This window comes from Mesoplodon bidens, assembly GCF_964165515.1.
Source record: "Mesoplodon bidens genome assembly, chromosome: 5".
Lineage (NCBI taxonomy): Eukaryota > Metazoa > Chordata > Mammalia > Artiodactyla > Ziphiidae > Mesoplodon > Mesoplodon bidens.
Window position 1 is genome coordinate 143,184,156 of NC_138161.1, and position 27,169 is coordinate 143,211,324.

The 27,169-nt window shown below is 36.1% G+C and overlaps 1 protein-coding gene across 4 annotated transcripts in view; it reads right to left on the reverse strand.

Annotated features, from left to right (window-relative positions):
* The window catches only part of PPP2R3A (protein phosphatase 2 regulatory subunit B''alpha), a 217,192-nt gene that overhangs the window by 8,692 nt on the left and 181,331 nt on the right, over positions 1-27,169 (reverse strand). For all 4 annotated transcript variants that reach the window (XM_081235603.1, XM_081235605.1, XM_081235602.1 and 1 more), the window contains 3 exons: positions 18,981-19,156; positions 17,578-17,696; positions 15,803-15,909 (listed from right to left, as the gene is read on the reverse strand). In XM_081235603.1, coding sequence (XP_081091729.1) covers positions 15,803-15,909; positions 17,578-17,696; positions 18,981-19,156 — 402 coding nt within the window. The remainder of the gene's footprint in view (positions 1-15,802; positions 15,910-17,577; positions 17,697-18,980; positions 19,157-27,169) is intronic.

Consider the following 27,169-nt stretch of genomic DNA (forward strand, 5'->3'; position numbering starts at 1 on the left):
ATAATAGCCATTGTTTATTGATTACATAGGCACTATGCCTAAGGGATAATACATCACGTACGTTGTCTTATTTAATCCGGAAACAGCTTGGTGTGGCAGGTGGTATCCTCATTGTATAGGGGATGCTGAGGCTTGTTCTAGTGATGGATAGAGCAAGGCTTGGAACTTAACTACGTTTGTCTAAATCCAAATTCTGTGCAACTAAATTTGTCTATATCCAAATTCTGTGCTTTTAACCATGATGTTATATTGTATCTCTTCTCCTTCAGGGAGTAGTAATAGCTATTATTTGTCAGGTATCTACGATGTGCCAGGTGTTTCTATGTATTATCTTTGATTCTCATAACCACCTTGGAAGGTGGTTGCTGGTATCTTCTGAAACTTAGCCTCAGGAGTCAGATAACCTGCCCAGCTGGTGAGTGGGAGGTAGAACCAGATCTGTCTGGCTCCTAAGCTTATGCTCTTTCCATGGCACTACCATGCTTCCTCCCTTTCTAATATTTGATTCTGGTAATTTCTGTTTGGCAAACTCACCCTAATTTATTTGTAATTCCTCTTGAGATGAAGCCCTAGGTGATGTAGCCTTGGAATTCTGGGTCTGGCCTTGCTTTTGAACCATGTCAGTCAGTTACTAACAACTGTAATAAAGAGGCCTTTCTTTTCCTTTGTTGACATTCTAGTGCTCACCCTACAGGCCATGGCTGTTGTAAGGCTTCTCCTCTCCCCTTGAGATCTCATCACCCACATGTGCTCTGTGTAGGCCTTATCTTATCTCCCACAACATGAGAAGATGGGTGTCCAGCAGAAGCCTCTCATATGCACTGGTCAAATTTCACTACAGCTGGTCTCCGCATCTCCTCTCGTGACCCCTCACCTGTATTTCTGTCTGTATCCCTTTGCTTCCCTTCCCCTCTCTGCCCTCCACACACACTGGCACCTTCTTTGAGCACTACCACAACTTGGGAAAAACTTTTACTTGGGCCAGTTACCTATTCTCTTTAGTTGCCATCTATTTTCTCTCCTTTTCAGACTAATAAACTTCTAAGTGTTTAGACCTGCTATCTCTATTTTCTCCTTCCTCTAAAGCAGGTTACAAAACAATATGTAGTATAAAGTTCCATTTCTGTAAAACAAATTACTTATCTATTTGCAAAGAAATGTCTAGAAGGATATACTCCTAAATGATAAGTCAGGCTATCTCTGGGTGGTAGATTTTAGGTGAAGATTTTTATCTTCATTTCTAACTGTTCTGCAGTGAATACATATCACCTATATAAACAGATAAAGGAGAAAAATAACTTCTTCCTGTTTATGAAAGTAGTACATGTTCATTATACAAACATTATAAATTATAGAACAGTATAAAAAACCAAAGTACTTGCAATCCCACAGCCCAGAGTTAACCACTGTTAATATTTTGGAGCCTTATCATTTAGCATGTTTATACAGATACACATTTTTAATATTGAGATTATATCACAGTTTTGTAATGCTGATTTCTCCATGTTACATTTCTGTGCAACACATAATTTAAATGTCTGCAAAATATGACACATAGATACCATGACTTACTTAACTATTCTATTATCGTGCATTTGTGTTGCTTTGAATTTTTTAATTTTATAATTACCTGTGTCCAATGCCAACTGTTTGGATAAACAGTTCTATCTAAATTTCTGATTATTTACAATAGATACCCAGAATTAGAATCGGGAGTCAAAGGGTATGAATTCAGGCTTTTGCAGCATATTATCAAATTAATTTCCAGGGAGGTTGGGCCAATTTGCTTCTACCAGCAATATCTGTTACTACAATGTGCTGCTTCTATGAGAGAGCAGTTAAGACACTTTATTTTAACTGTACCTGCCTGTTTTTCCCTGCTAAGGCAGGGATCCTGTCTGTGTTCACCAATATCCAGTAATGCTTAGTACACAGCAGGAATGCAAACATGTACTGAATTCATACCATCTCTTAAAAAATTCCTGCCAATTTAATAAGCTAAACTTTTTTGGGCACTTGCTTTTTACATATGTTTTATTTAAGTTTAATTTACATATCATAGAATTCACTGATCTTAACTGTTTAATGTGTTTTAGTAATTGTGCAATCATCACCACAATTCAATTGTAGAATACTTTCATCTCTCCATCTGCCTTTCCTCTCTCCCTGTGCTTGTCTGCATTCACTTTGTGCTCTCAATCCTGGAACGAGGCAACCACTGATCTGTTTTCTGGCTCTATAATTTTGCCTTTTCTAGAAATTTCATATGAATGGAATCATATAATATGTAGTCTTTAGTGTCCGGCTTCTTTCATGTAGAATGGTAGTTTTTAGATTCATCTGTGTTGTTGCATGTATTAGTAGTTCTTTCCTTTTATTTATTGAGGTATATTTGACATAGAATAAATTGCTCATATCTAAAGTGTATAATTAATAAGTTTTGACTTTTGTATACACCTGTAAAAGCAACGCCTCAAGATCATGTAAATATCCACCCCGCTGTCCCCCCAACGAAAGTTTCCTCATGCCCCTTTAGAATCACTTTTGCCCTCCCCAGCTAACCACTGATTTGGTTTCTGTCATTCTAGAATTTTTTAGAAAATTTTTAAAAACTGTGGTATTTTCTTTTTTATTGAAATATAGTTGATTTGCAATACTGTGTACTTCAGGTGTACAGCAAAGTGATTCAGTTATACATATATATTCTTTTTCAGATTCTTGTCCACTATAGGTCACCAGAAGATAACTGAATGGAGTTCCCTATGCCACACAGTAAATCCTTGTTGGTCATCTACCCTACATACCGTAGTGTGTATCTGCTTATCCCAAACCCCCCAGTCCATCCTCCCTGCCCCTTTCCCCTTTGGCAAGCCTGCCTTTTTTTTTTTTTTTAATTTTGGCTGTGCTGTGTGGCATGCGGGATCTTAGTTCCCCAACCAGGGACTGAACCCGTGTCCCCTGCATTGGGAGCATGGAGTCTTAACCACTGGACTGCCAGGGAAGTCCCTAGGATGCATTTTCTAGAATTTTACATAAATGGAATCATACAAGATTGGAATATACTCTTTTTGTCTAGCTTCTTTCACTTGGCTTGAGATTCATCAATGTTGTGTTTGTCAATGGTTCATTCCTCTTTTTTTTTTTTTATTGCTGAAGAGCATTCCATTACATGGATATACTATTTTGTTTATCAATTCACCAGTTTAGTGGATATTTGGATTATTTTTAGTTTTGGGCTACTAAGAATAATGCTGCTGTAAACATTCATGTACAAGTCTTGGGTAAACATTTCTCTTGGGTAGATTCCTAGGAGTGGAACTGCTGATTCATACGATAAATGTATGTTTAACTTTTTAAGAAATTGCCAGACATTTCTAAAGAGGCTACATAATTTTACATCCACATCAGTCCAGTATATGAGGGTTCCAGCTTCTTCACATCATTGCTGACTGGTGATTTTAGATGTTCTAGTGGCTGTGTAGTGTATCTCATTGTAGTTTCAATTTACATTTTCCTAATGTCTAATGATGTAAAGCATCTTTTCATATATCTATCTGCTGTTTGTACCTCTAATTTAGTTGAATATTTATTCAAATTTTTGTTCACTTAAAAAATTAGGTTGTCATTTTATTATTGAGCTGTAAGTTCTTTATATATTCTGGAAAGAATCCTTTATCAGGATGTTTTAGAAATGTTTTCCCCCAGTGTGCCTTTTTCATTTTCTTAATGGTGTCTTTGAAGAGCAATAGTTTTTAATTTTGAAGGAAGTCCAATTTATCAATATTTTTATTGCTCTTGCCTAACCCAAGGTCACAAAGATTTTTCTCCTATGTTTTACTCTAGAAGCTTTAGGGTTTCAGCTCTTACATTTATTGAGATAATAATTAATTAATTAATAATAATTTATTATTATTATTATTATTATTATTATTATTATTATTTTGGCACTCCATGAGGCTTGCGGGATCTCAGTTCCCTCACCAGGGATTGAACCCAGGCCATGGCAGTGAAAGCGCCAAATCCTAACCACTAGACCACCAGGGAACTCGAGATAATTACCTTTGTATATGGTGTGAGATGCGGATTGAGGTTCTTGTTTTTGTATATGGACATCCAATTATTTCAGCGTCATTTCTGAAAAGACTACCCTTTCTCCTTTGGTTGAAAATTAATTGGCTGTATATATGAGGGTCTATTTCTAGAGTGTTTCATTGATTGTGTATACTTACCAATTCTACAATGCTGTGATGGTTGTTTGCTTTGTAGTAAGTTTTGAAATCAGGTAGCCTAAGTCCTTCAACTTTGTTCTTTTAAAAAGTGTTCAGCTATTCTAGGTATTTTGCATTTCTATATAAATTTTAGGATCAGTTTGCCAATTTCTATAAGAAAAGCCTGCAGGGATTTTGATAGGGAGTGGGTTAAATCTGTAGATCAATTTGGGGAGAACTGACATTTTAACAATACTGAGCTTTCTAATTTTATTTATTTGGGTCTTTAATTTCTCTCAGCACTGTTTTGCAGTTTTCAGCGTGCAAGTATTGTAGTTCTTTTGTTATATTTATTGTATTTTTTCTTTTTGATGCTGTTGTGAATAGAATTCTTTATTTGAATTTCACTATTTGATTGTTCCTTGCTAGTACATGGAAATACAACTGATTTTTGTATACTGAGCTTGTATTCTGAGACCTTGCTAACTCATTTATTAGTTCTGGTAGCTTTTACACAGATTTCTTTGTATTTTCTACTTAAAGGATATATAATCTAGGAATAGATTTACTTTTTTCTTTCCAATCTGAACACTTCTAATGTTTTTTTTTCTTGTCCTACTGCACAGGATAGGACCCTCAGTTACAGTGTTGAGTAGACATGGGGAGGGACAGAAACATCCTTGCCTTGATCCTGATCTTACTGGAAAGGCATTCAGTTTTTCACTATACATATGATGTTAATTGTAGATGCCTTTTATCAGGTTAAAGAAGTTCCTTTTTATCCTTACTGGGGTAAGAGTTACTGTGAATGGATGTTGGATTTTGTCAAATACTTTTTTTGTGTCTATGGAAATGATTATGTGGTTTTTGTCCTTTATTATATGAATATGGTGTATTACATTAATAGATTTTCAGATGTTAAGACAGCCTTCCATTCCTGGGGTAAACCCCACTTAGAGTGTATAATCTTTTTTATATGTTGCTGGATTTGATAAATATTTTGTGAGAAGTTTCATACTGATGTTCATGAGGGATATTGGTTTGTAGTTTTCATTTCTCATGATCTCTTTGTCTGGCTTTGGTATAAGGGTAATATTGGCTTTCTAAAATAAATTTAGAAGTGTTCCCTCCTACTGTTATTTTCTGAAAGTATTAATGAAAGATTGGTATTATTTTTTCCCTTAAATATTTGACAGAACTTGCCATTGGAACCATCTGGACCTGGACTTTTCTTTTGGGGAAAACTTAATAACTTATTTAGTATCTTGATATAGTCTATCCTGATTTTCCATTTCTACTTGAGCCAGTTTTGAGTTTTTTGAGGATTTTGTCCCATGTCATCTAAGATGTCAAATTTATTGGGATAAAGTTGTTCATAATATTCCTTTATAATTGTTCTATAGTGTCCATAGTGGTGCAACCTCTTTCATCCTGATTTTAATTTATTCCTTTCTCTCTCTCTCTTGTTTTTTCTAAAGCTTTATCTCTTTTAAAATCTTTCCAAAGAACCAACTTTTGGTTTCATCAGTTCTTTCATATTATTTTCCTATTTTCTATTTCATGGATTTCTACTCTGATCTTTGTTATTTCCTTCTTTCTACTTATTTTGGGTCTATTTGGCTCTTCCTTTTTCTAGCTTCTTAAGATGGAAGCTTATATTATTGATGTTCTACCTTTCTGGGCCATAAATATTCCTCTAAGCACTGCTTTAATTGCACCTCATACATTTTCATATGTTCTTTTATTTTCATTCATTTTAAGATAATATTAAATTTCCCTGCAGTGTCTTCTTTGACCCATGCATCTTTAGAAGCGTGTTATTTAATTTCCAAACATTTTGGGGTTCCCAGATTTCCTTCTGTTATTGATTTGTAATTTTATTCTATAATGGTCAGAAAACATACTTGATTTGAATTTACTGAATCTTGTTTTATTCACCTAACAGAAGAAGTTCCATGTGCATTTGAGAAAAATGTGTATTTTGCTACTGTTTTGTGGAGTGTATATATTGATTAGATCAAATACATTGACTGTGTTGTTCAAGTCTTCTGTATCCTTAGTGATTGTCTCTAGTTCTATCAGTTACTGTAAGAGGAGTGTTGAAATCTCCAGCTATAATTGTTGAATTGTCTGGCAATTTTTGTTTCATGTATTTTGGGGCTTTGTTGTTAGGTACAGATAACACTTAAAATTGTTATATCTGGCTACTACGTTTTAACTGTTGGTGACCAAGTGGGAATTTTCATTGTTATTTCCTGGGTGAAATTTCTATCTTTTGATGTTGTAGAATTGGTTAATATTCATGTTCTTAACTACTGATTTTGAAGAATCCAATTTATGAAAGAGTATTCAACCCTATGTGTTTGCCTTTTGATTGTGATATAGAATTTGTCACTTATAAAATATACTCAAATCTATAAATAATTTCCCTATAAATTTCTCCCATCACTTTTTTGCTTTTAAGCTCTTTATTTGCATGCAGATATTAGCTTAATATGTACTTTTTTCACCCCACCACAGAGAGCCAACATTTTACTGACTAGACTTTTCTTGACACACTATCTTTATCATATGCTGTATTGCTTTGCATAAATCTTCTGTTTTGGCATGGATTCTAAAATGAGTTTAATTACTATGGCTTTATAGTACACGTCCCCTGTGCCCCACCATACCTTTGTTTCTTTTCAGAACTCACTGTAATTCTTTTGTATTTATTGTTCAGTATGAGTTTTAGAATTAGCTGATCAAGTTCTACAACATATTTGGGGGCATTATATCAAATTAATAAATTAATTTTAACATGGGGAATGATCTTTATAACTTTTAGTGAAATTTTATATTTTCTTCACATATATTTTTGAGTCACTTTTTTTGTTGATATCACAAATAGGATTTTTTTCTATTATATTTTTAGCTGGTTGTTTCTGGGGCATGGGATTAATACCCTTTACCCATTAAGGAGGTGCTCTTTTTTTTTTTTTTTTTTTTTTTGCGGTATGCGGGCCTCTCACTGTTGTGGCCTCTCCCGTTGCGGAGTACAGGCTCCGGACGCGCAGGCTCAGCGGCCATGGCTCACGGGCCCAGCCGCTCCGCGGCATGTGGGATCCTCCCAGACCGGGGCACGAACCCGTGTCCCCTGCATCAGCAGGCGGACTCTCAACCACTGCGCCACCAGGGAAGCCCAAGGAGGTGCTCTTAAGTTTGCTTAGTTTTATGATTTTTTTCCAAACCAGAAAATATATTTTATCACATGCCTTCAAAGAATCAGTTTATATTTTGTTTCCTTTTTACTCCTTTCATCTGTTAATGACAGATTTTGTAAAGTTGAACCACTGTTGCAATCTTGGGATAAAACCCCCTTACTTATGATATATTCTTTTATATATGTTGGTAGATTTGACAAATTAATCTTCTGTAGTTCAGTTTTAATATCTGTAAACTAGGGATAACAGCACCTACAAAATAGAGGTTTTATGCATTAAAATATTTAGAATAGTGCTTGGCACAGAATATAGGTATGTATGGATAAGTTAACAGATTTATTTTTGTTTGAAATACAGTTGTTGAACTTCTTCCTTTCATGTACTTTATTTGGGTCTATTTTGTCATCCTTTTTCATGCATCGCCTAATTCATTTATTTCTGTCTACAGGTTACAAATTTTCCCCTGTCCATATCCCACAGATTTTAATAAATATAATGCTTTCATTACCTGATTCTAAAAGAAACTGTAATTGGTATTTTGATCTTCTCTTTAGCTTAACAATTATTTTAAGATATATTTAATTTTTAAAAATTTTATTTTTAACTCTCCAGATATGTGCATTTTTGTTGTTAATTTCAGGTTACATTTTAAGTAACAAATGTGGCCTATATGCTAGTAATTTAAAAAAAATGTTGCAGTTTCCTTCATGCCTTAATAAATAGGTACTTTATTGTGATGGTTCCATGTGTATTTGTTGGGTACCAAGTATACTTTTGAGTACCTCTATGAAAGTTTACTAATTCTATATTCTTTATGAATTTTTTAGCCTGTTTGATTTGTTGGTTTTTATATGACTATGGGATTGTCAATTTTTCCTTGTATTTCTATCACATTTGTTTTATGTATTGCATAAAGTTCGTAACTTATTTTCATGGCCAGCTGCTGAAATAGTGGTAAGTTTATTTTAAAGGTTTCAATTCTCTTTGTCTCATTAACATTGCTATATCTGATTTCCTCTTGTTTACTATTTATTTGACTGTTACCTCTGTGTTAGGTATGAATCTAAAAGAATAGTGTACAGTTGGATTTTTAATCCATTCTGAGTTTTGTGATTCATACTATATCTGGACTTACTTTGTCCATTTATTTTGTCTGTCTTTGTCTTTTTGTCACCTTTCTTACTGTAGTGGACATCTGTTGTTCCTTTACCAGTATAGCATTTCCTTTTTTGGGTCCATATTTTCAAAATTCCCAAATTTTCCTTGGGAATACACATGGTTTGGATGAAATTGATTCCTGTCCAAGCTAAGTTCTAGGCCTAACTCCTTCAGGAGCTGGTTCAGGGAGTAGATCCAAACCAAGCCAATCAGAGCCAACACAAGTCCTGGGCTTTTGTTGGACTTTGTGGGAAAGGGATTTTCTCTTTTATTTGAAGTTGAAGGTATCATCTTGCCACCACATATAAAAAACTTGCTGAAGAGTGAAAGAATGAAAGGAAAGCATTATCTAAGAGATAAAAGAGATAAAGTCAAAGTCTCTAAAGTCAGTACTATCCCTAGACTTCTCAGTTCTATAAGCCAATAATTTCCTTTTTGCTAATGCTTTCCCCCCCTTATGCCAATTTGAGTTAAAGTCACTTCTCACCAAAAGAATACTGATAAACACATTGTCTTTTAGTAGATTGAGTTTTCTTTATACAACTATTTTTCCAGTTAATACTCTACTGTCTTTTTCTAAAAATGATTAGAAAGTTTTCCATTTAATATTTATTCTTTTAGTGATTTTCCTTAAACTTAAAAAAAAATTTTGGCTGCATTGGGTCTTAGTTGCTGTGCGCTCTTTCTCTAGATGCGGTGAGCGGGGGCTACTCTTCATTGAAGTGCGTGGGCTTCTCGTTGCGGTGGCTTCTCTTGTTGTGGAGCATGGGCTCTAGGCACTCGGGCTTCAGTAGCTGTGGCTCGCGGGCTCTAAAGCGCAGGCTCAGTAGTTGTGGTGAATGGGCTTAATTGCTCCGTGGCATGTGGGTTCTTCCTGGACCAGGGCTCGAACCCGTGTCCCCTGCATTGGCAGGCGGATTCTTAACCACTGCATCACCAGGGAAGCCGAACAGACATACTTTAACTCTGGTCATTGTTAAATATAAATTTATCAGTGTCTATATTCTTCACTCTAATAAAGATTCATAGCATATTACCCTGACCTTCTTTTACTCTCTGTTAACAGTATCTATAATCAATACTTCCCTAATTCTAAGGATAACTTTTACTAATTTTGTTGTTTCTTGTATCCCACTATTCCTCTAGGATATATTTACCTTCTTGCTGAAGAATACCCTTTAATATTTCTTTCAGAGATCATCTGTGGGTGGCAACCATTTTGCATCTTTGAATGTCTAAAAATGTCTTTATCTGGCCCTCACATTTAAATAGGAACAGAATTCAAGGTTCAAAGTTTTTTTCTTTTCAGTATTTCAGTGAAATGCTCTCTTTCTTTTTCTTTATTTTTAAATTGGGGTATAGTTGTTTTACAATGTTGTGTTAGTTTCTACTGTATAGTGAAGTGAAGTGGAGTTCCCTGTGCTATATAGCAGGTTCTTGTTAGTTATCTATTTTATACATATTAGTTAGTGTATCTATTTCTTTTTGTGTTTAATTTGTAGGTAATCTTTTCTTTTCCCTCTCCGGTAGCTTTTCAGTTCTTTATCTTTTATGTTCTGAAATTTCACTATACTACAGGGATTGGGAAACTACCATCGGTGGGCCAGATCTGTCTTACCACCTGTTTTGGTACAGCCCATGAGCTAAGAATGGTTTTACCTTTTTAAATTTGAAAACAGAATCAAAAGAAGAATATTTCACGATGTGAAAATGACCTGAAGTTAATATCTCAGTGTCTATTATTAAAATTTTATTGGAACACAGCCACATTCACTTGCTTACATATTATGGCTACTTGCACACCACCGTGGCAGAGCTCAGTAATTGTGAGAGACCTGCAAAGCCTAAAATATTTACTACCTGGCCAGAAAAAATTTGCTGATTCCTGTTTCTGTGTATATTTTTATTTGTTTAAACAGCTAAAATTCTGGGAATTATTTGGCTATTATTTCTGCTGGTTTCTACAAGGATTTCTTACTCCTGTATCACAATCAATATTCCAAATCAAAAGCTTTTCAGATGTGTCCATTCTATTATTTAGCCCAATGATTGTGTTTTTTCATTAAGATTTTTTTTCTTTTCATTTCCAGATACTGGAAAGATACTGGCTGGTCTTGCTTGAAGAGTGTAATATTCTCTCTTACTTCTCTAAAGATAGTCAGACTTCCCTGGCGGTCCAGTGATTAAGACTCTGCGCTTCCACTGCAGGGGGCACGGGTTCGATCCCTGGTTGAGGAACTAAGATCCCACATGCTGTGCGGTGCAGGAAAAAAAAAAGTAAATATACCCATTTTGATGTCTTGTTCTGATCGTTGTACTGAGTCTCCTTCCAGGGTTGAAAGTTCTTCCATTTGTTGAGTATTTTATTGGTTGATATTTGTCCACTTTACTATGTAGTAGAGAACAGACTGTTGCCTCTGCACTGGCTGCTTAGGAGAGAGCAATGTGGGCTTGCTAGTGTTTTAAATGGGAATAGGGGGATGGATGGGCCATGCTGCCCCAAGATCCCATACTCACTGCTTTTGTCTTTCCTTTATGGGTGGGATGGGATGTACAGGGTTCAACCTCCCTGGATGCTTCTTCTTCTGGTCTCCCTCTTGCTCTTGGTTTCAGTCAAATTAAGGTATGAACCATCTGTACGTGCTGCTCCCTTTATCTGTGGCAGTTATCTTCCTCATCTTCCTGCACAGAACCTAAGCTCTGGCTCCCTCTTCACTCTGATTCCACCTGCTTTCCTTCTTTTAGTCCACTGAAAGTTTCTCCTATCACTTCAGGGGGTGCTCTGTGTTTCTCATTTTTACATGGTATGAGAGACTGAGAACTACAGGATGCTTTGTGTACCTCCTTGAAATGAGAAGCTGGTCTGTATTACTGTTACTTTTTAGAAGTCCACTGAAGTTTTGTTTGTGGCCTAATATGTATTTTGTAAATGGTCTCTGGACAATAAACCACAAAGGTATCCATTTTCAGGGAATATTTTATTATGGCTGCAAATAACAGGTTTCAATTCCTCCTTTTTTTTCCTTTTGGTGTTTCTGCTTCAAGAATCTGATGTTATCAGGACAGCTTTTTTGGGGTGTTTAGTCTTTTTTTTTTTTTTTTTTTTTTTGCGGTACTCAGGCCTCTCACTGTTGTGGCCTATCCCGTTGCGGAGCACAGGCTCCGGACGTGCAGGCTCAGCGGCCATGGCTCACCGGCCCAGCCGCTCCGCGGCATGAGGGATCTTCCCGGAATGGGGCACAAACCCGTGTCCCCTGCGTCGGCAGGCGGACTCTCAACCACTGCGCCACCAGGGAAGCCCTGTTTAGTCTTTTTTAATTCAACTTTTGTTGTCATTCTATAATTGAATACTTTTCTTTTAATAAGTGAGTTGTTCCATTTCTATTCATTGACTTAAAAGTATTTGTTTTAGTTCTGTAATCTTTATGCTGCATGGTCTATGTTTTTCTTTTGTGTGTGTACATGTTTTCTGATTGATTTAGAATATTTAGAGTCTGGCTTTGGTTTTTCAAGTGTTTAATTAATAGCCTTAAACCCTCAACTTGACTTATCAGCTTTAGAGGGTAGCTGTTGAGGCCCTGCTAATGAAACTTACACATATATTTCTTCCTCCTCTCTACATCCCACTTTTAGTTATATTATTTTTTCTGGAATATTATGTTCTGCCTCTATCCTTTTATATTTAAATGGATTGAACACTCACTACTATTTCTTTTCCACCATGGCCACTCCATTTCTGGGCTATTTTGGTTCATCTCTTGGTTTTATGATTATGTCCTTTTTAAAGAAGAGCTCGGGCTTCCCTGGTGGCGCAGTGGTAGAGAGTCCGCCTGCCAATGCAGGGGACACAGGTTCGTGCCCCGGTCCAGGAAGAACCCGCATGCCGCGGAGCGGCTGGGCCTGTGAGCCATAAAAAAAAGGATAAAGAAGAGCTCATGGGTGCTTTATTCCTTTCAGTTCTTGTATGTTTCAAAATATCCATTTGTGTTTTCATGTTTGAATGCCATCTTGGGTTAGTATAAAATTTTAGGATATAGAATTTCTTTCTCCGAGAAAGTTATAAATATTATTTTATGATCTTCTAGTATTCATTTTTACTGTGGAGGTACCTGAGGAAAGGCTGATTTTTCTTCCCCCTCTTGTCTGGTGACTTGCATTTTTTAAAAATGGAAAAAGCCCCTAAAGTAAACTTTTATTTATCTTTGAATTCTGTTAAATTCACCACACATCTATGGGGCCAGTCATCATCAGTATTTCCTGGATATGGTGTGACTTCTGACCTTTCAGATTCAGGTCTTATTTCAAAAAAAGCTTCTCTGTTATCTTTGAATATTTTTTTCTATTTCATTTGCTCCACTGTCTAATATGTTTAAGTTAGATCGCTTTTGTTTTCCTTATATATACCTAATTTTCTGATAACTTTATTTCGTTCCTTTCTGTTCAGTTATACTTGATCTTTCAAAGCCTTCTTTCACATCTCTATTTTTTCTTTGCTAGTTAAGAATTATACATCCACAAAATGATTTTTAATGGTTACATGGGATTGCACTGTGTATATGTAGGATAATTTTATTAATCTTCTTCTTATTAAATACTTAGATTGTCTCCAGTTTTCACTATTATAAACATCTACACATCTTCTTAACAGTAGTGATATTGCTTCATAAGATCAGTACACTTACCCCAGTTCCTACTAATGAAGCTCCCTGCCAAAAAACTAAATCATGCCTGTGAATCAACTTGCCTGTCTTTTCTGATGCACTCAGACTTAAGATAATCAATGAATGATGAATGATTTTAAGGGTTTCCTCTGGGTCTTTGACATAAAAATGAGGTCCCAGTTTTGTGGCTAAGCATATTAAGGAAATCTCTAGATTAAAGAAGGTGGTTTGGAAATGGCTTCTTCAGTACTCTCAAAAAAGATATTCGAGACTTAATGGTACAATCTCTATGGAGGACTGTTTGACATTATCTACTGAGCTGGGTATTTTCTGTTTATCCCTCTAGATCTACTCTTCCCCTAGCTCTGTGCCCAAGGAGGCTGACCCAAATGGACCACACCATTGGGCTCTCTTGTCTTCTGGTTTCTGGTTGGAAGCTAAAGGGAAGTGCCTGCAGGATACTGAAGGATATGAGAATGAAACGGGATATTCTAGCAGCTATCCCTCAGCTGGGTTGCCACAGGTTGGCTAAATCCCATTACTGAAGGTCACAAGTTCTGTCAGGTGACCCTCTCCATATAGCTTTTCTCTTTGGGTTCTGATGATGGTTTCACCTCCTTGTCCTTTTAGGCCTAGGGATGAAATGCTCCCACCATAGCTAGTTCTGGGTGTGTGCATCATTTCTTGTTGGTTTCTCTAAAATCCTCCTATGTCTTTGCAAATTTGCTATCTGTTTGCTACACACTAGAAATTTACCCCACATATGTATAAAATGACACATAAGATTATTCACTGCAACATTATATCTCTAATATTTCACTATTTTCACTATAATGTTTGTGAACAGAGGAATGTAAAATAATGGTATAACTATACAGTGGAATATTATGCAGTTATAAAAAACTTAGCACATTCATTAAATATATTTATGGAATAATCACTAATTTATTGATTTGTTTTTTCTCCAGCCTTCAGTTATTCTTTTATTAATATTTTCATACACCTCAGGGCCCCCCAAATATTTGTGATGCCTCATTTATACCTCAATGATCATAAAATACAAGTATCTGGTTCACCATGCTGCTCTCCCAGTCTCTGTTGTTATCATTTTTAGCTTTATTGAAGTTTGATACAAAAAACTGTACACATTTAGTGAATACATTTTTTTTTTTTTTTTTTTTTATGCGTTATGCGGGCCCCTCACTGTTGTGGCCTCTCCCGTTGCGGAGCACAGGCTCCGGACGCACAGGCTTAGCGGCCATGGCTCATGGGCCTAGCTGCTCCGCGGCATGTGGGATCTTCCCAGACCAGGGCACGAACCCATGTCCCCTGCATCGGCAGGCAGACTATTAACCACTGCGCCACCAGGGAAGCCCAGTGAATAAATCTTGATGATTTTGGATATATGCTTATATCTGTGATACCATCACCACAACCAAGGCACTAAACATATCCATTACCTCCAAACATTTCCTTGTGTTTTTTTTTCTTTTATAGGAACACTTAACATGAGATCTATCTTCTTAACATATTTTAAAGTGCACAATACCATATTTTAACTATAGATACTATGTTGTACAGCAGATCTCCAGAACTTATTCATCTTGTATAACAGAAACTTTATAAAATTGTGGAAAAAGCAGGGAACTAAATAATGAGTACGGTACCATATGTGTAAGAGGAGGAAAGAAATAAAAGAATGTATCTGTGTATTTGATTTTATACATATACACATATGTATGTATATATGTGTGTGTATGAGAGAGAGTGTGAGAACGTGTGGGAGGGAGTGGGGATGGAGTGTCTTTGGAAGGGTACACAGAAAATGATAACAGTGGTTGCTTCTGGGGACAGCTGGGCAGCAGGAAACTTACTATTTATTCTTTTATTTGAATATTAAATCAAATTAATATACTGCCTATTCAAAATGCATTACAATGCATTACATTAATAATAAGGATTAATTGAGAGGCTTAGAGAAACAATGACTAAGGAAGAATCATAGGAACTGCTAAAGGAATCGCTAGAAGATGAAAAGAGCCAGCAAATTATAGTTACTGAAATGTTCTAAGCAGTAAAAGTCTTGGATAATTTAATTTCTTACCCCAGTCCGTTTATGGAATTATACCCTATTATAAATCCTTGTAGAAGTTACTTCCTGTTCAGGGTTGAAAGCACAAAACCATGTCTGATAAAGATTTGTTTTAAACACGATGATCTTTACTACTTAAAAGAGCATCAGTTCTTCTAGCCTCCTCCTGTATTTACAGGGTGTACTAACATCCCTAGCAAAGTAGTACGACTGCACAATGATCTCAGTTTTCAGTGAAAGGTACAACTCCATTAAAGGAAATGGCACATGAGAAGACTTCAGGAAATTAGTGAAGAAGGAAAGAGAAGACTGCTGGGGAAATATTCATTTAACTGAAGTTGGTTAAAATCACTCATTTTTATGATATTCAAAAATGGCAGAAACAGGAAAGGATTACTAGCTTGATTTTTTAAGGTGGTCCTAATGTGGTTATTACCCCTGTTAAACAAAGTTCTACAAGACCAAGGGAGACTCACTCACCCTTCCTGGAACTGTGCTTGGGCAGACTCCTCTGCTACAAGGGTCTCATATTCCTCAGCAGCAAACCTGTCCCAGTCAGAGGGCTCAGGACTGTCATTCTCAACATCCTGATTGGGAAGAGGACAGCCACAGGAAACAAAATCAAAGACAAAGAATTGGAGATAGGTCATTACAAATGTTTTACATCACTGAAAAAAACCTATCTGAAAAATGTTTCATTTAAACATGTTAAAAGTGGTGCTAAAGTAACATTCCTAAAGTGATTTTCTACACCTTGAATTACAAAATTATAAGGCTGTTCAGCAGCTAGACTGTTTTGGTCTAGATTCTTCAGCCTTGTTATCAGAGGCTCTTCTCTAGCCCCTTCTCCTCTGGCACTTTGCACAGCAGCTCTCTGGAGCAACTTGTGGTTTGCTTATGCCCACCTGAAATGTACCATCCCTTCCTCTGACAAATTTTTATTGCTTCTTTCAAAGCCAGCTCAGACACCGTGTTATCTGTGTTATCTTGTAGAAACCGCCCTTTTCTCCCCAGTCACTTCCTTCGCTATCCTATGCTTGGTTGCCACCTTTTGCTCTTCTTTTTTCATCTCTGTATACCCATTCTTTATATACTGAGTCATCTCTATATAACCAGTGTCTTCTCAACACAGCGCTTGGAATTTACTGAGCACTTTCTGCACTTTCAGAATGTTGATAATTACCACCTCTCAGAAAAAAAAGGAAAATTTAAAGGTAAAAAATTTAAAGTAAAATTTATAACACAAGTAAAAGAAATGAAGGGGGAAAAAGGGCATATATTTTCTTTTCCGTCTATAATACAGGCAGCATCTTGGATTATACGTTCTAGGTAAAATGATGTTTTTCCATGATGAAATTGAGTTAGTACTGCCCTAGGGTGTAAGGTTAGTTATGCCTAAAAGAATGCAAGTACCTAAATACTGACTACACAATGTCTTACTTACTATATTTAATCCACTTTAAGAACTTCACCCCACCCTTTTAACATCTCTGAAATTGGCATGCATCTCAGACTTACAATTGGCAATGATTTTTATTGCTTAAAGATATATAAAATAATGGGGCATCTTAAACTCAATGAAATATAATACTGACTCAGGCTAGTGATAATGCATCTTGATATGCCCCAAGTTCCGGTGCAGAGTATTTGTTTTTAGAAGCTGATCTTTGTATTCTTACAAATACAGTTATGCAACATATGGAAGACAAAGAAAAGACAGAAAGTTTCCTGTACTTGTACTCCTATAGGACTCAACTGAAACAGTTCTTTTCCATCAATATAATTTTTAATCTTTAAACAGGGGATTAGAAGAAGTGGTGATATTCTGCTTTTTGTTTGTTTGGTGTTTTTCTGGACATGGGTTTTCTTAGAGTCCACAGGTTTTTGTGTATGGGGAAGGCAGCTCACCCCTCTTAAGCTGTAGAATGTCTTCAAACTGATAGTCATGTACAGTAATCATTACCACTTGAAAAAGTGTTACATTATCTGAAGGTTGTCTTATTTTGGAGAGCATCTAGTTTTCATTACCTTGTCATCCCGAAATTGAATGGTACAGTTAAGCCCAATATACTTTCTAATACTATGGGAAGAGATGTGCTCTAGGTCCTTTATTCTCTCATTTCAGTATGTGATGAAATGTTTTAAATGTTACCTCTTTAAATACCAGAATTCCTGCAGACAGAGACCATTTTTATCTGTAGCACACAACCCCTGATACTGCAGCCCTCAAATAGAAGTTGAAACTATACTGGTACCTTCTGGACCGCAAAGGGATCTCTCTGTTCATGGTCTAAGTATTTCTCCAGATTAAAGAAAGTGTCATAAAAAATGTGAGCCATTCTGCATCTCTTCAGATCTCGTAGAGTTATTTTGCCTGTGTAAGAACAAATCTGGTAAATTTCAAGAGCTGTTTTGGCAAGTGAAAAAAACTTTTACTGAAGTTTAAAAGTATATGCATATGCTTACTTGATTATAAAAATTGATTTTTCTTTTGAGGTGAAGTTCACATAAAGTTCACCATTTTAACCATTTTAAAGGGTACAACTTAGTGGCTTTTCATACATTCACATGTTGCAGAACCATCACCACTATCACATTCCATAGCATTTTCTTCACCCCCAAAGGAAACTGTACCCATCAAGCAGTCCAACTCCATCTCCCCTCCCAAATCCTCAGCCCCTGGCAATCACTAAATCTGCTTTCTGTTTCTATGGAAAAAGCCTATTTCTCTTTTTTTTTCTTTAAACAATTTTTTAATTTAATTTTATTGAAGTATAGTTGATTTACAATGTTGTGTTAGTTTCAGGTGTACAGCAAGGTGGTTCAGTTATACATACACAAGTATTCATTCTTTTTTAGATTCTTTTCTCATATAGGCTATCACAGAATATTGGGTAGAGTTCCCCGTGCTATACAGTTGGTCCCCGTTGGTCATCTAGCTTTAGTATAGTCGCGTGCATGTGTTCATCCCAAGCTCCTGATTTATCCCTCCCCACCTTCCCCTTTGGTAACCATAAGTTTGTTTTTGATATCTATAAGTCTGCTTCTGTTTTATAAATAAGTTCATTTGTATCTTTTTTTAAAATTAGATTCCACATATAAGTGATATCATATATTTGTCTTTCTCTGTCTGACTGACTTCACTTAGTATGATAATCTCTAGGTCCATCCATGTTGCTGCAAATGGCATTATTTCATTCTTTTTTATAGCTGAGTAATATTCCATTGTATACACGTACCACAACTTCTTTATTTATTCCTCTGTTGATGGGCATTTAGGATGCTTCCATGTCCTGGCTATTATAAATAGTGCTGCAATTAGTACTGGGGCGCCTGTATCCTTTCAACTTATGGTTTTCTCTGGATATATGCCCAGGAGTGGGATTGCTGGATCATATGGTAGTTCTATTTTAAGTTGAAAAAGCCTATTTCTTAAACAGAATTTGCCATCAATTGTTGGTTCTATGCTAACAATAAAGGAGAAACTTAAATACTTCTGTATTTGTAAAGCCTGTATGGAAGACTCTGGGAAGTTAAATAATTTAGGACCATCCAGGATTATATCCCACACTCCGTTACAGTGCACGGAGTGTGGGATATAGTACAGTATACAGTACACCTAGGTGTACAATGCAAATGGCTCTTTATTCAATCTTACCATCGTTGGCTGGCTTCACCAGGTCAAGCATCTGGCACAGCAAATCATGGAATGGCAAGGGCTCAATGCCCATGGCTTCCATCCGTTCACACTGCTCCTCGTAGAAGTATTCCAGCTCATACATGGAGAGCACGCCATCCCCATCCACATCCATGCAGCGGAACCAGTACTCAATGCTAGGAGATAAGGATACTCATTAGCAATGGCCCGTTAAAGGTCCTTTATTCACTCAGATTTATTATTGTTCATGTTTCTTTTAAAAGTTACATATGTGTATACTTTAGACTTAGACATAGTTTTACAAAATTTATTAGAATAAATGGCAGACCTTTATTTTCTCTTCCCCAGATCCAACCATTTTCAACACCTGATTATTTTGGTTTTTATCTTTACATTTCAGTTAAGATGCCTATATTGCTCCTTTCTCATATTTCTGTTTTAAGGAGTGGATTAATTTTGCACTATGAAAGATGAGGTTTCAGCTCTTTTGTCACTCATTCCACCTTACCCACATGCCCTCCCCAGCCTCTTAATATATAAACTACTCAACATTCAGAGTTTATAACTACATTTTCATTTTTTCTTTTATTTGCTTAGTTTTTGGGGTACAGTACATGTTACTAATTCAACCCCAAAACCTCTACCAGTTTTCTACACCCATAATCAGTCCCATTAGGTATCCTATCAGTTGCATTTCCTTGAAGTCTTTCTTGGTTCCTTCTGACTTACTCTCATCTAGACTGGTTGATCTCTAGGCCTGGTTCACAGTTTCACCCTAGGGATTCCCTTCACCTTTCTCCTGTTTCTTATATATCACATTTTCATCATTCTTGGTTTACTTCCTTGTTTGGTGTAACACATCCTTCAGTAGCTTCCTAAAAGCTACATTTTTAGATCTTGGATCATTGAAAATACCTTTTATCTACTCCCAATGTAGTTGGTATTTATAGAATTATAGCTTGGTGGTTCTTTTCCTTCAGAATTTTAAAGGCACTGATCCACTGTCTTCCATTTATCCATTGTTGTTGAGAAGTCTAAAGCCACTGATCCTTTGACTGTAACCTTTTTTTTTTTTTTCCTTTGAAGCCTATAGAGGTTTCTGAGTCCCTGGTGTTTTGAAATAATATGATGAGGTGCCTTGGTCTGTATCTAATTCACTTATTTTGCTGGGCTCAGAGCCTGCTCAATTTGGAAACTAGTATTCTTTAGTTCTTGGACATTTTCTCAAATTATTTTGTTTCTTCCCTGCCTCTGTTTCCCCTTATCCATTCTCTTTTTCTGGCATTCTTGTAATTCAAATCTGCATGGTCCAATATGGTAGCCACTAGCTATCTGTGGCTAGTCCAATTTGAGATGTCTGTAAGTGCAAATATGCAACAGATTTTGAAGACTTAGGAAGAAAAAAACAGTAAAACATCAATACTTTTGTATTGATTACATGTTGAACTAACATTTTAGATATATTGGGTTAAATAAGAGACATAATTAATTTAAATCTTATGTTTCTTTTTACTTTTTTACTGTGGCTAATTTCATTAAAAATTTAAAAACATTTTAACTAAAAATTGTATGTATTTAAGATATATAACAAAATAATGTGATATACACAGTGAAACGATTACTACAGTAAAGCCACTTAACATATCATCTCCTCACAATGTTACCATTTTTTGGGGGGGTAGGGATGAGAGGACCTGAACTCTACCCTCTTTAAGTAAATTTCCAGTATTTAACACAGTATTATATTAAATGTATAGTCATTACATTGTACATTAGATCTCTAGATTTACTCATTCTATATAATTGCAACTTTGTACCCTTTGACCAGCATCACCCCATTTCCCTCACACCCCCAGCCCCTGGTAACCACCATTCTACTCTCTGCTTCCATAAGTTTGACTTGTTTTTGATTCCCATATAAGTGAGATCATGCACTATTTGTCTTTCTGTGCCTGGCTTATTCCAATTAGCATAATGTCCTCCAGGTTCATCCATGTTAAAAATGATAGGATTTCCTTCTTTTTAAAGGCTGAGTAGTATTCCACTGTGTGTGTATACATATACCACATTTTCTTTATCCATTTATTCTTTGAGGAACATTTAGGTTGATTCCATATTTTGGCTATTGTGATAATGCTGTAATGAACAAGGGAGTACAGATATCTCTTCAAGAGACTGACTTCAGAGTTCTGGTTCAAGATGGTCAAGTAGAAAGATCCTGAACTCACCTCCTCCCAAGACACGCCAAATCTATAGCTACATATGGACCAGTTTCCTCTGAAAAAAACTAAAAACTAGCTGAGTGACTCCTACATATTGGACAAATGAGAAAAAACGCACACCTAAGTGGGTAGGAGATGCTGAGACACAATCTTGCTGTAAACCCCAGCCTGGCACAGTGACCCACAATCAGGCAGAAACTCAACATCCAGAGCTTCTCCCTGAGGAGCAGAGTTTGCACCCCATATTGGGCACCCAAACTTTTAAGACCTGCAACTGAGACAGCTCCCCCCAAGTCTAGCTTTTTTCCCCTCCTTTTTTAAAACTGAAGTATAGTTGATATGTATTATTATAGTAGTTTCAGGTGTACAACATAGTGATTTGACATTTATACATATTACGAATTGATCACCACAACAAATCTAGTAACCATCTGTCACCAAAGTTATTACCATATTATTGACTATATTCCCTATGCAATACAGTACATCCACATGCCTTATTTATTTTGTATCTGGAAGTTTGTACCTCTCAATTTCCCTTCATCTATTTCACCCAACCACCCCCTTACCCTCTGGTGACCACCACTGTGTTCTCCGTATTGGTGAGTATGTTTCTGTCTTATTTTGTTTGTTTGGTTTTTAAATTCCACATATAAATGAAATCATATGGTATTTGTCTTTCTCTGTCAGACATATTTTACTTAGCATAATACCCTTAAAGCCCATCCATGTTGTTTCAAATGGCAAGATTTCATTCTTTTTTTATGGCTGAGTAAAATTCCATTGTGTGTGTGTGTGTGTGTGTATCACAGCATCTTTAGCCACTTATCTATCGATGGACACTTAGGTTACTTCCATATGTTGCTTATTGTGAATAATGCTTCAGTGAACGTTGGAGTGCACATATCTTTTCAAATTAGTGTTTTTGTTTTCTTTGGGTAAATACCTGGAAGTAAAATTGCTGGATCATATAGCAGTTCTATTTTTAATTTTTTGACGGACTTCTACACTGTTTTCTGTAGTGGCTGCACCAATTTACATTCTCACTAACAGTGCATAAGGGTTCCCTTTTCTCCATATCCTCACCAACACTTGTTATTTGTTGTCTCTTTGATAACAGCCATTCTGAAAGATGTGAGGATCTCATTGTGGTTTAGGTTTGCATTCCCCTGATGATTAGTGATACTGAAGATCATTTCATGTGTCTGTTGGCCATCTGTATGCCTTTCTTGGAAAAATGTTTATTCATGCCCTCTGCTCATTTTTTAATCAGACTGTTTGGTTTTTTTGATATTGTGTGAGTTTTTAAATATATTTTAGATATTAACCCCTTATCAGATATATCATCTACAAGTATTTCTATTCAGTAAGTTCACTTTATGTTTTGTTGATGGTTTCCTTTGCTGCACAAAACCGTTTTAGATTGATGTCTCATTTGTTTCTTTTTGTTTGTTGCGCTTGCCTGAAGAGACAGATCAAAAACATATCTATTGCTAAGACCAATGTAAACAAGTGTACAGCCTATGTCTTCTTCTAGGAGTGTCATGGTTTCAGGTCTCACGTTTAAGTCTTCAATCCCTTTTGAGTTTATATTTTGTCTATGGCATAGAAAGTGATCCAGTTTCATTCTTTGGCATGTAGCTGTCAAGTTTCCCAACATCATTTATTGAAGAGACTGTCCTTTCCCAATTGTATATTCTTGGCTCCACTGCTGTACATTAATTGACCATGTAATAGTGGGCTTCTTTCTGGGCTCTCTATTCTCTTCCATTGATCCATGTGTCTGTTTTTGTGCCAAGACCATACAGTTTTGATGGCTGTAGCTTTGTAGCACAGTTTGCAATCAGGGTGTATGATACCTCCAGCTTTGTTCTTTCTTAAAATTGCTTTGGTTTTCATAGTCTTTCGTGGTTCCAGTATACATTTTAGGATTATTTGTCCCAATTCTGTGAAAAATGCCATTGATACTCTGATAGGGATTGCACTGAATCTGTAGATTGCTTTGGATAGTATGGACATTTTAACAATATTAATTCTTATATCTTTCCATTCATTTATATTGTCTTCAATTTCTTTCATCAGTGTTTGATAGTTTTCAGAGTATAGGTCTTTCACCTTCTTGGCAAAATTTGTTCCTGGGCATTTTGTCCTTTTGGTTGCAATTGTAAATGTAAGTGTTATGTTAATTTCTTTCGATAATTCATTATTCGTGTATAGAAATGCAATAGATTTCTGTATATTGATTTTGTATCCTGAAGTTTTACTGAATTCATTTATTAGTTCCAATAGTGTTTTGGTGGAGTCTTTAAGGTTTTCTATATATATTATCATGTCATCTGCAAATAGTGACAGTCTTACTACTTCCTTTCCAATGTGGATACTTTTTATCTCTTTTTTTGTGTGATTGCTGTGGCTAGCACTTCCAACACTATGTTGAATAAAAGTGTCAATGGTGGACATCTTTTTCATGTTCCTGATGTTAGAGGAAAAGCGTTCAGCTTTTCACCGTTGAGTACTTTCTTAGCTGCTGGTTTGTCATATATGGCCTTTATTATGTTGATACATGTTCCCTCTATATCCATTTTGTTGAGAGTTTTTATCAAAAATGGATACTGAATTTTGTCAAATGCTTTTTCTGCATCTAGTCACATGATCATGTGATTTTTATCCTTCATTTTGTTAATGTAGTATATCATGTTGATTGATTTGTGCATACAGAACCATCATTGCATCTGTGGAATACACTTGATAATAGTGTATGGTTCTTTTACTATATGATTGAAATCAATTTGCTAATATTTTGTTGAGGATTTTTGCATTTTATGTTCATCATATTGGCCTGTAATTTTTTGTAGTGTCTTTATCTGGTTTTGATATCAGTATAATGAATTTAGAATTGTTCCTTTTCAATTTTTTGGAATAGTTTGAGGATAGGTATTAACTCTTCCTTAAGTTGTTTGAATTTACTGTTGTCTGGTCCTGGGCTTGTTTGTTGGGATTTTTTTTTTTAATTACTAATTCAGTTTCATTATTGGTAATGTGTCTGTTCAGATTTTCTGTTTTTTCTTGATTCACTCTTGGAAGGTTGCATGTTTCTGGGAATTTATCCGTTTCTTCTAGGCTGTTCAATTCGTTGGCGAATAACTGTAGTAATCTTTTTTGATCATTTGTATTTCTGTTGTGTCAGTTGTAACTTCTCTTTCATTTAGTTTTTTTTCACTGATCTTTCTTTTTTTCCCAAGTCTTTATTTCATTTATTTCCATTCTGATCTCTATTATTTCCTTCTACTAACTTTGGGTGTTGTTTGTTCTTTTTCTAGTTTCTTTAGGTATAAGGTTAAATTGTTTATTTGAGGTTTTCCTTGTTTACTAAGGTAGACCTGTAGTGCTATAAACTTCCCTCTTAGAACTGCTTTGCTGTGCTCCAGTTTTTGGAACATTGTGTTTCCATTTCCATTTGTCTCAAGGTATTTTTAAATTTCCTCTTTGATTTCTATATTGACTCATTGGTTGTTTAGAAGCATGTTGTTTAGCTTCTATGTGTCTGTGTTTTTCCCAGTTTTCTTCTTGTAATTGATTTCTACTTTCAGAAAAGGTGCTTGATATGATTTCAATCTTTCTAAATTTATTGAGACTTGTTTTGTGGCCTAACATGTGATCTACCCAAAGTATATTACATGTGCACTTGAAAAGAACGGGTATTATGCTATTTTTGGATGGAATGTTCTGTTAAGTGCACCTGTGTTATTTAAGGGCAATATTTCCGTATTGATTTTTCTGTGTGAATGATCTATCCATTGATGTAAGTGGGGTATTAAAGCCTCCTATTATTATTGTATTACTATCAGTTTCTCTCTTTATGTGTGTTAATATTTGCTTTATTTATTTAGATGCTCCTATGTTGAGTGCAGAGATATTTGTGTCATATCCTCTTGTTTGATTGACCCCAAGGATCATTATGTAATGACCTTCTTTGTCTCTTGTTACAGTCTTTGCTTTCAAGTCTGTTTTGCCTGATATTAGTATTCTAATACTAATATCATTAATATTAGGTTTCCATTTCCATCTAATACTAATATCATTAGTATTCATTTCCATTTGCATGAAATATTTTTCTATCCCTTCACTTCCATTTAAAAAATTATTTATTTATTTATTTATTTATGGCTGTGTTGGGTCTTCATTGCTGCACGTGGGCTTTCTCTAGTTGCATGAAGCGGGGGTTACTCTTCATTACGGTGTGTGGGCTTCTCATTGCAGTGGCTTCTCTTGTTGTGGAGCATGGGCTCTAGGTGTGCAGGCTTCAGTAGTTGTGGCACGTGGGCCTGGTAGTTGTGGCTCATGGGCTTAGCTGCTCCGCGGCATGTGGGATCTTCCCAGGCCAGGGCTCGAACCTGTGTCCCCTACATTGGCAGGTGGATTCTTAACCACTGCGCCACCAGGGAAGTCCCTAGCCCTTTACTTTCATTCTGTGTGTGTGTCTTTAGATCTGAAGTGGTCTTGTGTGAACCATATAAATGGGTCTTGTTTTTTTAATCCATTCAGCCACACTTTGTCTTTTGATTGGAGCATTTAGTCCATTTACATTTAATGTAATTATTTAAAAAATATTTATTCTATTATTATTATTAATTTTTGGCTGTGTTGGGTCTTCATTGCCACATGCAGGCTTTCTCTAGTTGTGGCAAGCGGGGGCTACTCTTTGTTGTGGTGTGCAGGCTTCTCATTGCGGTGGCTTCTCTTGTTGTGGAGCATGGGCTGTAGGTGCGCGGGCTTCAGTAGTTGTGGCACGTGGGCTCAGTAGTTGTGGCTCGTAGGCTCAGTAGTTGTGGCTCGCGGGCTCTAGAGCGCAGTCTTAGTAGTTGTGGTGCACGGGCTTAATTGCTCCATAGCATGTGGGATCTTCCTGGACCAGGGCTCGAACCTATGTCCCGTGGCAGCAGATTAACCACTGCACCACGAGGGAAGCCCCTAATGTAATTATTGACAGGTATGTACTTATGCCATTTCGTCGTTTTGTTGTTTTTGTAGTTCTTCTCTGTTCCTTTCTTCTTTCTTTTCTTGTTCTCTTTCTGATTTGATGACTTTCTTCCATGTTATGTGTGTATTCCTTTCTCTTTATTTTTTGTGTATCTGTTATATGTTTTTGGTTTGTGGTTACCATGAGGTTCATATACAACAGTCTATGTATACAGCAGTCTATTTTAATTGATGGTCATTTAAGTTTTAGTGCATTATAAAAGCACTACATTTGCTGCCCCCAATATTTTATGTTTCTGACGTATTTTGCATCTTTTTGTGTATTGCCTAACTAATTGTTTTATATATAGGTGCTTTTACTACTTATGTCTTTTAACCTTCATACTAGCTTTGTAGGTGACTGCCCTTTACTATACGTTTCCCTTTACCAATGAGATTTTTTCTTACATGATTTTCTTGTTTCTAGTTATGGCCTTCACTTTTCTGTTTAAAGAAGTCACTTTAACATTTCTTAATAAGGCTTATTTAGCGGTGATGAACTCCTTTAGCTTTTACTTGTCTGGGAAACCCTTTATCTCTACTTCAATTCTGAACAATAACCTTGCCAGGTAGAGTATTCTTGTTTGTAAGCTTTCTTTCTTTTAGTACTTTAATATCATGTCAGTCCCTTCCGGCCTGTAAAGTTTCTGCTGACAAATCAGCTGATAGTCTTATGTGGGAGCCCCTTGTTGCTTTTCTCTTATTGCCTTAAAGATTCTCTCTTTAACTTTTGAGATTTTAATTATAATGTATCTTGGTATGGGTGTCTTGGGTTCATCTTATATAGGACTCTCTATGCTTTCTGCACCTGTATTTTTGGGAGTTTTGTTAGCCCAGTTAGGAAAGTTTTCAGTCATTTTTCTTCAAAAAAGTTTTGAAAAAAACTTTTGCTCTCTCTTCTTCTGAGACCCTTGTAATGTGAATGTTAGTACACTTGATGTTGTCTCA